General features: G+C 46.0%; 1 protein-coding gene across 1 annotated transcript; it reads right to left on the bottom strand.

Annotated features, from left to right (window-relative positions):
- Window positions 1-5,034: 5,034 nt before the first annotated feature.
- On the bottom strand, window positions 5,035-8,884 carry LOC124697941 (guanosine nucleotide diphosphate dissociation inhibitor At5g09550-like). The gene is made up of 13 exons (XM_047230464.1): window positions 8,787-8,884; window positions 8,296-8,358; window positions 8,081-8,164; window positions 7,885-7,992; window positions 7,595-7,767; window positions 7,367-7,478; window positions 6,360-6,440; window positions 6,210-6,272; window positions 6,005-6,106; window positions 5,790-5,914; window positions 5,424-5,634; window positions 5,276-5,350; window positions 5,035-5,145 (listed from the first exon to the last, which is right to left on the bottom strand). The coding sequence occupies exons 1-13, from the start codon at window positions 8,871-8,873 to the stop codon at window positions 5,086-5,088; spliced, it is 1,344 nt and encodes a 447-aa protein (XP_047086420.1). The 5' UTR covers window positions 8,874-8,884; the 3' UTR covers window positions 5,035-5,085.
- Between the last annotated feature and the right edge of the window lie 4,852 nt (window positions 8,885-13,736).

Raw genomic sequence — 13,736 nt, 5'->3', positions numbered from 1 at the left:
ACTCGGTTCAGTACCAGTACTATACGTCTATACTCGCTTGCTGTGCCTGCTAATCGTAATCAAAGCCTCTAGATAGCCTGTTTTCTTTGGACGGGGATTCGGTGCACACGGGCGCCAGTGCACCCGCCAGCTGGTGCCCTGTGATTCGTCTGTTTCTATGTTGCTGGCTGTGCCAGAAAAAATTCGCAAGGAATACGCAGGCTTGGAAAAAGCCTGTATACGAGTTGTTCGTATTGGACTACAGTACATGGCTCAGTAGTTTGGTGGGCGGTGCGGTGCCTTCAAGTCAGTTGTGCCAGAGAAACACGCACCGAGGAGGCAGTGAAGGCGAGGAGATGGACAAGCAGAGCCTGGCTGCGCAGTAATGGTGTGCGGCAGATATAGAGGATGCAGAGTGGGGTGTTGACAGCTCATATACTATGGTGTGCATGCAGAACCAGTAAAAGGAAAGCTGACCGGTCAACAAAATAGAGTATACACTTTTGTCAGCAAGCCAGGCTCTTGGCTTCAATACAGGGTGCAAGATAGAAATGGGCACACTCAAATTTAACTTGATTTATCAATTTGCTTACACAAGAGTGCTCACGATAATAATAAAACCCATTGCTGATACTGAACATCACACTAACACTAGAAACACATATCCTAAGGGCATTTCCAACGGGGTGACGTAAACGGACGCTAAGCGACCGTTTGCGTCCGCCGTGACCGAAAATCCGTCCGGGCTCTGTTCCAGCGGGGCGGCGCAAAGTGACCGGGCCATCTACGCCGACGCAAATCTGGTCCAAATATGCGCCAGGTTGCATCTCCGCGATCGCGCTGATCGTCCTCCTTTTCCTAGCTCGTCGAACTACAAATGTGCGAACCAGAGCTCGTCCGCAGTTCCGCACACTAGGCAACGGATCAGAGGGAGGGCAGGCGTAACTGCTGAAAGAGATCCTTGAGCGGGAAGACGATGGTCTTCGTGCGAGAAGGAGAAAATTTCGCAAACAAGCAACTCTTGAGGTTGTTGTTGCACAAATCAGTGATTCAAATATTTTGTTGCACAAACCAGTAAATCTAGAGCTAATTGTTTGGCATGAGCTATAATGATCTGGTTTATACTGCTTAGCACTGTATTGGGCAATGAGAGCCCACCTTATAAGTGACATGGATGTGGCCTTGGCAAGTGAACCCCACGTACCAAAAAGTAAATCAAAAGCCTGGAGCAAGCCGGACCAGTTTGCATGCTAAAGTGAGAGTATTGTCCCGCCGAGACTAAGTAAATGGTATAGCACAAATTTTAAAAATATTTCTCTGTGCCAAAAACACAAACTTAGAAAATAAAATCTGAATGATTTTGTATCACTAGTATAGATCCGGCCACCGGAGGAGGTTCCCCACCATGTGTCGATGGCGGTTATCTATTCAGTCTCCTGACGATAGTCGCTGATAAAACGATTTTTTGCAGCCAGTTTTCTGGGACGCCTTGGAACTACCCCTATGGTCGGGATTTCTTGTGACCGCTTGTGCACACACAGTTGGATAGATATACGGTTCGCCATTACACCTCTGGGATGCCCGACTTTTTACGGACGTCCAAAAGATATTAGAGTTGGTGTAAAAAACCAAACCGCCTCTTAGCGGGAGCGAATAATCCACCCGCTTTTGCTATATATGGGTCGTCCGAATTTCTACGGGCTACCCATGTTTTCACGATTGTTGTCCGTAGCCGACGGACCATCTGAATATTATCACACCACTCCGGTGAATAAGCCGAAGCGTCCGGTATCCGTTGTCATCGCCCTCCTTGTGATTCCCATTCCTTAGGAAAACAACCCAATTAGGTAACACCGGGCGGCGATTCCGAGTGCAACATAGCCGTTGTCTCCGGATTTCCGAATTTTGTCAGATAGTTGAATTACAACTAGTCGTTGTGGATTAAATCAAGACTCGAAACCCGGTTTTTATTTGAACATCAAGTCATGCTATATTTGAAGCAACTACCCGGATGTGGTTTTTATTTGAGGCCTCCTCCAAAGAAAAAATCTCTAGGCGGGCGCATTTTCTGACTGCCTCTCAATCGATCCGGGGGGTGGGGGGCTATTTTCCACCGCCACCAAAAATTTTTTTATTGCCGACGGGCTAACCGCCTCCAAATTATTGGAGACAGGTTTTAATTTGGAGCACCTCCGAAAATATTTGATTGAAAACGGTTAATTCCTTAGTGTCCATGGGGAAATGTTTGGAGCCTCTCCATCTAATAGCCATTCTAATCCTCTGTGCAAGCATATTGTTTAATTGCACAATCTGTTAACTAGAGCTCCTTGCAACCAATTACCCTAGTGTCACTAGTTTGTGCAACAAAATATTTAAGTCGCTGGTATTGCAACAATGACCTCAAGAGTTATTGGTTTATGCAATTTTCTCTGCGAAAAGGCAATGGCTAAAAGCCTAAAAGAGAGAAGGAAGACGACGCGTGTTGGGAACTTGGGATAATATATCATTTCCAGCTTCACTATACAATAGCACACCTATCCTTCCTCACGCTACAGACCCCAGGCAGCTAGGAGTACAGAGGAGCACAGTACGCGTTGAAAATTTGGAGACACATCAAGTATGCGGTGTCGGCACAGTGGCTGTGCACGTGGTACATATTAAATGCGCGTGGCAGGAAATACACCAACGATGCTCATATATATCCCTAGATACGCTACTCAAGTTCAGTCAGTACATCAGATGATACGGATAGGTGGATGGCTAGATTGCCAGAGCCAACGGCTCAGACTCACTCCACCTGGCAGGATCACTGAAGCTCATGTGCCATTACGACTTTTCGGTTTTCTTTTCTTTAATCACCAAGCTTTTCATCACCTAACCTATGAAGGAAAGGTAGTAGTAGCAATTTGTGCTGCCGCTTTTCTGACCCTAGTAGATTGGCTCCAAGCCTCCAACAGAAAGGGATCCTAGTCCTACCAGGATATGTGCGCCGTTCTAAGGGCATCTCCAACGGGGCGACCCATCCCGCGCCCGCGCGTCCGGATGGGTCGAAACGGACAAAACCGCGGCCCAACGCGGGGACGCACCGCAAAAGCGGACGGCCGCGGCGTCCGGAACGACGCAAACCCGGCCCAAATCTGGGCTAGGTTTGCGTGGCCGCGGATGGCACGCGCCGTCCGCTCGCGTCCGCGTGCTCGGTCGCCTCGTCTCCCTTGGGCCCACCTGTCGGTGACCGAGGGAGTCTATTAAATGGGGATTGGAGGGGATCCGGCCCTCCACTCCAGTCCCCACTCCACTCCCCGAGCAAAAACCGCCGCCATGGCCCCGAAGCGACGGTTCGCTCCCGGAGCGAACGACGACGAGGCCAGCAGCAGTCGGCGTCGGCCGCCGGCGCTGCGACGAGGCGGCCTCCACATCGGAGAGGCCGCTCGCCGCGGCGCGGCATTGCCGCAACCGCCGCCGCTGCTGCTCGAGCCCAAGCCCGAGTCCTCGGAGGAGGACCCGGACCTGCTCGCCGCCCTCATCGTCTCGGCGGCGGAGGAGGAGGCGAAATGGCCGCAACTCCATGCGGCCATTCGCACCTCCGAAATGGAGGAGGCGGCGCGGCGGGAGGTGGAGGACGCGGAGGACTGGGCGCTGTACGACCAGGCCCTCCAGGCGCGACGGGAGGAGGAGGAGGAGACGGCGCGGCGGGAGGAGGCCAGGCGCCGCGCCGCCGAGCAGCAGCGCCGCCAAGAGGAGAGGTGCCGCCGCTGGAGGACTCGGCGGCAGGAGGCCAGGCGGCGCCGCTGGCAGGAGAGGCAGCAGCGCCTCCAGGCGGCGCGGGTGGCTCCGGACCCCCACTCGCCGTGGGAGGAGGCCCTGTGGTCTCCCTGGCCGGAGTCCCCGGCGCGGTCGAGCCACAACAGTGCCTCGCCGCCCGGGGACCTCGACGACGTCGCCGACGACGCCCACGGGGGCTAGGCGGCGCACCGGCGGCCACCGCGCCGCCGACCAAACCCTAGAGGGTTTTTAATTTTATGTTTATATTTTAGTTTAAATTTAAAAGCCCATATAGGGGCTTCTTTTGTTAGTTTTATTTGCCCAAAATAGGGCTATGTACTAAATTTGCCCAAAATAGGGCATATGTTTAATCAAATATCGTTTAAATTTGCCCTTTTAAATTTGTTTTCGTGTTTCTCCAATTTGCGATGCGTCCGCGCGTTGGGCGCAGCGCGCGACCCAAACGGACACGCGGACGCGGGCCGCTGTCCGCGTGTCCGGGCGGCGACCCAAACGGCCCAAAACGGACGGTCCAGCGCGTCCGTTTGGGTCGCGCGGTTGGAGATGCCCTAAGTACCCAGCCTGAGGATGGTGAAAACTGGAATGATTTGGTCCATGATGGTGCTGTACGACTAGCAGCAAGATAAAGGTTGTTAGACTTTGATGATCCTTTGTTTTCTTTCTTTCAATTTATATATCTGGATCTCACACCATTTTCTGTCTGGCCTGGATAGAGTTGTTTATTACAAAAGTTCTTCAGTTAGGTACTACTATGAGAATTATTAGGCCAACGACCAGAAGGCTGAAATATATATTTAAAACTATATATATTATTCCTCCAGGTTAATCCCTTGTACTATCATTTTACCTCTGTTGTGTACCCTTATCTCCACTGTGCAAATTGTTTTTGGTTCTGCTGCATGCTCCTGGAAAAGTTGGAAGCGTGCAGAGACAGCAACGCCGTGCTGCACTTGATTTATCCTACTGTCCAGTACAAGAGGTAGATGAGCACAAACCCCATTTTTATATATCACAGAGCCGTGCCCTCCTCCTCTTTATTATCCTGGGGGCACAGCTCTGGGCATGTTCAGTAATACATGAGATACATGTTCAGAAAGAGCATAGACGGACAAGGAAAAAATTCTGCTCACACTCTCACTAGTCACTAGTGAAGGCATGTGAAAATTATTAGATGTATATAAAAATCCATCATACTGTACTTTCTTACAGGAAGGACAAAAATGGAACCCCAAGAAATGGATTGGACACAAAAGATCCATCTATGAAGAATGAATGAGTAAAGAAAGAAAAAAAATTAAACAAGTATCTAAGAGTAACAGGTGTTCAAGCAGCATCAGGTTCACCAGCACTGGCAGCATTGAGATCCACAGAGAGATCAAGCTCCTGCATTACAGCGGTGCAAATTATTAGATTTCTGTCCAGATGTTTCTATGTTCTTATAGTAAATACCCTGCTCTACTTCAGTATTTAAAAGTTTGACGCTTTAAGAGGAAAAGAAATCTAGTACAGTTACCTTTCCAGTGATCTGGCTGTACAAGGCGAGCACATCCTTCACAGTAGTCTCAAAATGGGTGGTCGCGTCGTAGCTCTGTAAAAACCAAGGACTTAAGAACACTCCTTCAAGTGAAGAAACTATGGTTTGCCTGAACATCTGAACTTACATTTGTCACGAAACAGTTGTCTTCCTCAGGAGTATTAGCAGGTTCATAACGGTCGTAGATGTCGAAGAACGTCTCCTCCACAGGGCCAAGCAGATCAATCCCGGGCTTCAGCTCGATCTCAGGCTTGTCGGTTTCAGCTTCTGTCGACACGAAGGCGATGAACTTGCCTTTCGGTGCGACGTTGTGAGCATAAGAGCAACAGAACACGTACCTGCAAAATAACTGTATGAGGTACTGCTATGACGCTTTAACTAAGACCGCTACATATTTTAAGACAATCATGACACACCAAGAACCAGCTGAATAGTAATGGTTATCTAATCAACACTCTCTTAAATGTCACTTTTTTTCTTCAAAATTACTTACATGTCTGACTTGCGCTTCAGCTGTTTCTTTGGGAGGATAATTTGCACAGAGTGAGAATCCTTGGTGTCAGGAATTGGATGCTTCATTATGCATATCGCACGCGCCACCCTTCCAACCTTCTTCACCTGTTCATTGTTTAGAAGATATCAAGGTCATATTCTACCACACACCTTAATCTGAAATGTGGTGCTTGAAAGTCACAAACTTATGTCTACCTTGTCAGGCAAGTAGGAGGGGTCACAGACAACCTTCTTGCATTTCGCGGTCTCCCCTTCGGAAGTCACACCAAATGCTTTACCACTCTCATCAAACTCAACCTGCAAATAGTTGCCAAATTTAAGCATGTTTGACTGAAGAACTAGAAGCTAGCCTTGGTGCATTAATTGACGAGTGCTGAACTGTCTGAAAAAAATCAGTTACCTTGCATTCTGGTTTGTTGAGCATGTATGTGCCACCGTACACAGCGCTCAGACGAGCAAAGGCCTAATACAACATTCTCGATATCAGCTGTAGTAAAGATGAAACGTGTGTATCATTTCCAAGTAAAATAACATGGCCATATGCCCATACCTGAGGGAGCTCTCCTAGTCCATACAAAGGGTAGATGTAAGGTGATCCACCTTGGAAACGTGCCAATGATTCCGCGTAAAGCTATTGAAAAAAAATAGCGAGAATCAGATTTTGATTATCTATTTCCCTACAGATATCGCGTTTCTGTATTTGTTTGTCAAATTATCTGTCATGTCTTATGTTTCACACTAGTTGTAAGTCTTTAGCTCGGCAGATTATTATTTTTACATATGGAAATTATCTGTCGTTTTCAATGCAACGTTGGTATGCATATTATGACTTTATTTGAACAATAGGCCTCTCCATTGATCCTCTACATACAGTGTGTACGCGAAGAAACATTAGAACACAACAGTGTGACAGTTCAGAAACAGTGAGAGCAGAATAGAAAGAACAACACACATATATCTTAAGATGACCAGATTATCCATGTTTGGTACAGGAAAATAAATCCTGAAGGCTAGAAGTACATCACAATATCAGAGAAATGAGATATCATTTATATAGTTAAAGCAAGAGTAGATTGGTGTGGTGACAAGGTCAAGATTCAAGAAAACTAGTAGGTAGGAATTAAAAGTAGCATAATTAATGTTCCATTTTGAGGGTCGCTTTAATGCACATGTGCCTAATCTACTGATTTTATTCTTAATCGTACTGAATGAAAAATGAGGACCACGGAAATGAGACGATGCAAAAGACAGTAACATGGCAAGGAAAACTACCAAGCAGATACAGTTGTTTCATTGTTAAGTCCTCAATTGCCCAGCTGGCCCCTAACAGCAACTTCAATCATGCTCTTATTTAGGTGTACAGTATATGCCCTTTTTGTAATCTATCTTTCAATAATAGTGTTTTAAACAAAACACAAATATAGTTTGCTCACGATCTTGGACCACTACTCCTAGATAGTTATCATTCAGAAGTCAGCAAGCATGGTCATTCGCTACTAATCAAAATGAATGCTGACTCCAACAAACTTGTTTGTTTAGTTGGTGGAAATATAGCACCTTCATTCTCTTGACAGTGTCAATTGCAGGCTCATCCAGATAGTTATCATCCCGGTGAAGTGCTAATGCATGGCCGATGAAGTCAACCGTGTCATCCTCCAGTCCATACTTGCTGATCCAAGCAAACATTAGTCTCTTAGTGTTAGGAAACGGTGGCAAAGTACGACTTGGGTTTTCTCCTTTTTAGTTCATTACAACCGAACTGCAAGACAAGCGAAATCAACTTACGAGATGACTTGCTTCGTAGTGACCTTGTGCAGGTCCAGGCCTTCGTGTGACTTTGGGTCATCCTCTTCGTAATCCTGAACGTAGATGAAGAACTTCCTGGCGCGGCGCTTCTCAAACAGGCCCATCAGGTTAGATTTCAAGGCTTCGACGTCTGTTGCGGGGACTTTGTGGATCTAGCAGCATGAACAAAGGGGGAAATGTGAATCCGAACATGATATATACAGATTTAACAGTTGCCATGTATCAATTTTTTTTTTGCTGATATTCATGTCTGAATGTCAGATCCATACCTTCCCATTGTTGTACACGAAGCTGCCATCGACGGCCTTGAAGTTCAGATACTTTGTCACACTGGTACGGATCAAGACACGGACCAATGCACCATTGGCCATCATGAACTGCAAACTCACAATTTACAGTGAATCTGCATTCATAACACAGAAGGATAGGAGAAGAAAGGAGTGTAATTTTCAGGTGCCAACAGACCTTGGGCACCATGTCGACATTGTACTCCTTGCTGACGCCTAGATGATCCGGAGTGGTTTCGCTGCCTTTGAATCTCTTCCAGATCTATAAAGCAAATGAAATGAAACGTTACACATAACTTCCAGATTCAGGATCAGGAGAACTTAAGATCTTATTCTGTACAATGGAGAGCATGATGATCAGAAAATATGGGTGCAAGTGTCACGTCACCACACCTTAGTCAGATTCAGGGATGTAGATTCTCCTCCGTAGTAGTCATTCCTGTCCATGTGGAGAACCTGCAGCACGTACACACGGAAGAAAGAAAAATAAAGACTTGGAGACTTCAGAGTTATGCATTGTGCCTTTGTCAAAGGCAATGTTAGTATGCATTGTTACAGATTAGTACTCCCTCCGATCCACAATAAGTGTCGGAGCCCTCACACTTATTGTGGATCGGAGGGAGTACTCTTTTTCCTTGAAAGGTTGATCGAATTCGAATCATTTTCATAGCTTAATCAATTCGAGGTCACCACATTTCCAAGACTCCCCTTCTTCAAACAATGATATAGTACGTACACCCTAAGATCTCATCTGACACATGCGCTTCGTGAACAATGATGATGTGCTCAGCCACATTTCCAGTTTGACACGAACAGAATCGGTAGGCTGGAACCAACGTCAAGGCGCTATGCATGAACAGATTAGAAAGGGAAGAGAATGTGACCTTGAGGCCATCGACGGAGAGGAGGCCACTGAGGATGCACTCCTTGAGCCCCGTCCCCAGAACGATCACGTCATACTCCTCATCCATCGCTCCCACGCCGATCTACCAGATCTCCCTCTCCCTTTCCCCTCGCTCTCCTCCTCTTGCCGGTGATCTCTCCTCTCTCGGCTCGTCGTGCGTATATATGGAAGGAGCCCGACAAACGCGCGCGCACGCACGTACATACAGGCATCGGATCGATCAGTCGCTGCTTCCGTTCATCTCCTTGCTTTCCGCGGAGATGTCGTCGAGGTTCGCGGTTGCAGGTCGCAGCGCCCGGCGAGCGCGACGCGTGGCGCGCCGTGCGCCGGCCCGTGCTCCCGAGACTCGCCGGGTGGGGTGGGCCACCGGATGAGATGCAAAAGGCTTATTAAAGTCATCTTTGTACTTGGTGGGCTGTGCTCTATGGATGGTATCAAATCCGTTTCATATGATGCTTGGGCCCGGTGGTACGAGTACCACATGCGGTCCAGTTCAGCTCAGAAACAGATCAAGTCACGTACGCTAGCGATCGATCGAAGGGTATATATGTGCAGAGGAAGTTGCCGGATTGATTCGATCGACATACTATTAATCCTGTTGCGGCCGCGAGAGAGCGAGCGATGGCCGACGTCGAGATCGGCATGGCAGAGGCGGTGGCGGAGCCCGACAACTGCGGTCGGCTCGTGGTGACCATCGTCGTGGGCGTAGCGATGCTGTCATTCTTGGTACTGGGTTACTATCTTATAGGTCCAGAGAATTTAGAACTCGAGGTCGAGCGAAAACCCATCAACACGTTCCCCTTCGCCGCCGGGATCATATGCTTCGCCATCGCTGTCTGTTTCTACATCCTCTTCGGAGGTCTCTTGCAGGAGTGGGAGGTTGGCCATCCGGAGGGGCGCAGACTAGTAGATAAGTTGTTGGCGTAGGAATATAGGTACTGTTGGTTCGTGCTTGTTGGCTACTTGATGTACATCTTCATTATTTATATAGTATGGGTTATTTAAATAGGATATCCCTGTACTAAGTGTCAAAACTTTATTAGTTTAAATTTAAATTTAAACTAATAAAGTTCCTCTTATTATGAATTAAATGGAGTAACTGTTTTGTGCGAAATATAGTTCGGATGGCAGCGGCGGAAGAGTGACAGCTGGTGGCGGTGCCGAGACCTGCGGTCTTGTGTCGAGGATCAGGGTAAGGACTTCTTTTTGGTGTTCGTAGATGCTGCTAGGGCATGTAGCTCTTTATGTTCTGTGTTGCTACGCTCTCAGCGCGGCCTGTAATCTTTGCCCCCGTCTCTATTTTTGTAAATTGTTTTCTCCACGATTGTAACCTTTGTCGTATGTGATTCATTAATTCAAAACTGGGCTCTTAAAGCCTTTTGTCTAAAAACCTTCAGTCCTTTGCCTTGAGCATAGTGATATTATTGATCGCCGAAAGCCTACAACACCTTCGTTCTTCATCGATGCTCGGATTAAATGTTGGATATATGAGCAATTTTACAATTTTAATCTGAAAACAAAGTAGATAAAACATAACAAACATTATACTGAAACTAATCGCAACCGTATAATATTTTAGAAAACGTTCCCAGGAGGGAATATGAAAATCTCTACAAAAAATTAAACAAACAAAAAAGAGTGATCTTCTATCTTCTCGGCTTCTACTTAACTAGCCGAGAGTGGATAGAAAGTCGGGAATCTTTCCCTTTGTATCCTATGGGTTTTTGTTAATTCAAGCTTCTTCTATTCGTACGAAGCGAAGGGATGTACCAGTGTGGAGATCGCAGTGTAGTTATCAAGTACATGTCGAACTCCTTAGTCTAGAAAAGTTAGTTTTTAGAGATGCAACACTGTCGAACCCCTTAGTTCCCCTTCCATTCATAATTTCCTTAAAACATGTAATGTGAGGTGCATTATGCCCTCACAATGGGTAATCCAAAGTGAACTAATGATATCATAAAATTCAAATAGAAAATCATCAAGTTGTTTTAAGTCTAAGTGAAAAAATAGGATGTGCGCAAGAAAATGAGGATTGATCTAACTAAGAACCGTACTATCGATATTTTTTGACGAAATGCAGACAGCGCAACGATTCTTTGCGATTAGTAGGAATAGTGGCTCGGTTTATAAGGAAAACTAGGCCTGAAAACCGTACAATACCAAGCCGAGCTAGGACAGCGACCCATGCCAAATCACGGCAAAACAACAGCAATAACAACAACACATGCCTACAAGAAGTGACAAGCACGACATAACCATCAGGGAGCAAGGCCTCAACTTCCATCTTTATCTGACCAAGCAAGGTCTAGGATCCATGAACTTGGCCGTCTGGTTGCAAAGGTGTTCACTATGCAATCAAGGTAGAACAAATATAACTTCCATGTCAAGTGGAGATTAGAGGATTGAAATTTAGTTTCGAATATGCAGGGCATGACTCATTTTCAGATTCTCACAGGTACATGTTTCATATCATTAGTTCTACAATTGTTTTTTTGGAGGTGGGGGAGCAGTAAGGCATTTTGCCCTACTATATGAATTATATAGTATAAGGTAGTAAATATTACATATGTAAAAAGAAACACAAGAAAAGGGAGTCTAATTTAGAATTATTATGGATCCAATCTTTGATAGTAGGTCTTTTATTTTGCTTAGTCCTATGGATAACCATATGGACATATCTTCCTTGAGTTTCCTCTTCCAATCTTTAACTCGAAGGAGTTTCATTTTTTAATATTTTCCAATTTCGTTGCAACTATATGTTCCAGCATCCTAAAGTAATAAGTTCCATGTTTGTGCAATTTCTCTTTGGGCAGTGTGTGGTTTCATCATAGATGTTTGTTCCTTTATTTTATTTTAGATTTTTGAAGATTTACTGTAGGGAGCCCCCCACAGCATATTTTGTTGAAAAATAAAGAACCCTGTACATATTTACATGCTTATATACAAAGGTAGAAAGAAGAAAACCGTTAAGGGAGACTATCTATCCATTGTGACAAAGAAGAAATAACATAACTTTTCACCCTATGCAGGTGATATCCAAAATAAAAGCGGCTTTTCAACCTCTGAATGATGGCCTCTCAGATTTGGAAATCCACCCATTCGTTTGCTTCTAAACATTCCAGCAAGCCAAGGTAACCACTTCATTAAAGCATGGACCCCTGAAATTCTTCTTAGCAATCAAAAGGTTTTCAAATATCTAGCCATGATGCTTTCGCTCATCGTGATGACCATGGTCACCTGCGCGGTATAGATAAATAAAATATTTTAGAACCACACGATCATATATGGTCGCCATCAAATTTTGGTACGACCTTTACTAAAAATAGGACTTACATGTAGTGCCATAAATTCGCGGAAACGGAAATGAATCAACATTTCGGAAAAAACATCGGCAAAACTCATTTTCACATCATCACATTTGGATCGAAACACAATACAGTTTCATATGTTGTCAACTAGCTTCGTCATCTCTCACAACCTTCACATACAAACATGCACGCACACATCGGCGCAACATGTAACCTTCACATACAACGTGTGCATACACATGTCGGCGCAACATCCAAACTTCACATACAAACATTCATACACATGCAGGTGATACGTCCAAAACGTATCCACTTTCCCGAACACTTTTGCTATTGTTTTGCCTCTAATTTGTGTATTTTGGATGCAACTAACACGGACTAACGCTGTTTTCAGCAGAACTGTTCTGGTGTCTCGTTTTTGTGCGAAATCCAACTTTCGGGAAAAACCTCGGGATTTTTACGAGAAGGCCCTATTTTCCCGTAAAACTCACGGAGCCGTAAGGGCAAGTCGGGTGGAGGCCCGAGGGCCCCACACCCTAGGGCGGCGCGGCCCGGAGGGGGACGCGCGGCCCTAGCGTGTGGCCCCCTCGGCAGGCCTCCGACGCCCTCCTTCGGACTACTTATCGCCCTCGACCTAAAAACGCACGGGAGAAGTCGAAGTCGCCGTAAACCCTCCAGAACGCCGCCACATCGCGAAACTCCGTCTCGGGAGCCAGAAGTCTCCGTTCTGGCACTCCGCCGGGACGGGAAATTGGAGGAGATCATCGCCACCATCACCACCGACGCCTCTCCATCGACCAGCCATGATTCCCCCATCCATGTGTGAGTAATTCCCCCGCTGTAGGCTGAAGGGGATGGTAGGGATTGGATGAGATTGGTCATGTAATAGTGTAAGATTGTTAGGGCATAGTGCCTAGTGTCCGTAATTGGTACTTTGATGATATTGTTGCAACTTGTTATGCTTAATGCTTGTCACTAGAGCCCGAGTGCCATGATCTCAGATCTGAACATGTTATTATTTCATCATGATATTCATTGTTTATGATCTTACCTGCAAGTTGTATACACATGTCGCTGTCCGAAACCAATGGCCCCAAAGTGACAGAAATCGGGACAACCGGAGGGGATGGTAGTGATGTGAGGATCACATGTTTTCACGGAGTGTTAATGCTTTGCTCCGGTACTCTATTAAAAGGAGTACCTTAATATCCAGTAGATTCCCTTGAGGCCCGGCTGCCACCGGCTAGTAGGACAAAAGATGGTGTGCAAGTTTCTCATTGCGAGCACGTACGACTATAATTGGAACACATGCCTATTGATTGCTTTGTACTTAGACACTGTTTTATTATTATCTGCAAATGCCCTTCTTGATTGTTACGTGAGTTTCTCTCATCCATGCAACGCCCGTTATCCGTTCCCGTGCCTACAGTATTTTAATCCTGCTGTTTACTATAATCACTACTGCTGTCTCTGTCACTCTGCTGCTCGTTATTTCACTACTGCTACTGCTATAAAACTGTTACTACTGATAGACTCTTGCGAGCAAGTCTGTTTCCAGGTGTGACAACTCCGCTGTTAAGGCTTTCAAGTATTCTTTGTCTCCCCTTGTCGAATCAATAAAT

This window comes from Lolium rigidum, chromosome 3 (genome assembly GCF_022539505.1).
Source record: "Lolium rigidum isolate FL_2022 chromosome 3, APGP_CSIRO_Lrig_0.1, whole genome shotgun sequence".
Classification (NCBI taxonomy): Eukaryota; Viridiplantae; Streptophyta; class Magnoliopsida; order Poales; family Poaceae; genus Lolium; species Lolium rigidum.
Note: the sequence above shows the minus strand (reverse complement) of the source record. Positions and strands in the feature narration are given on the sequence as shown.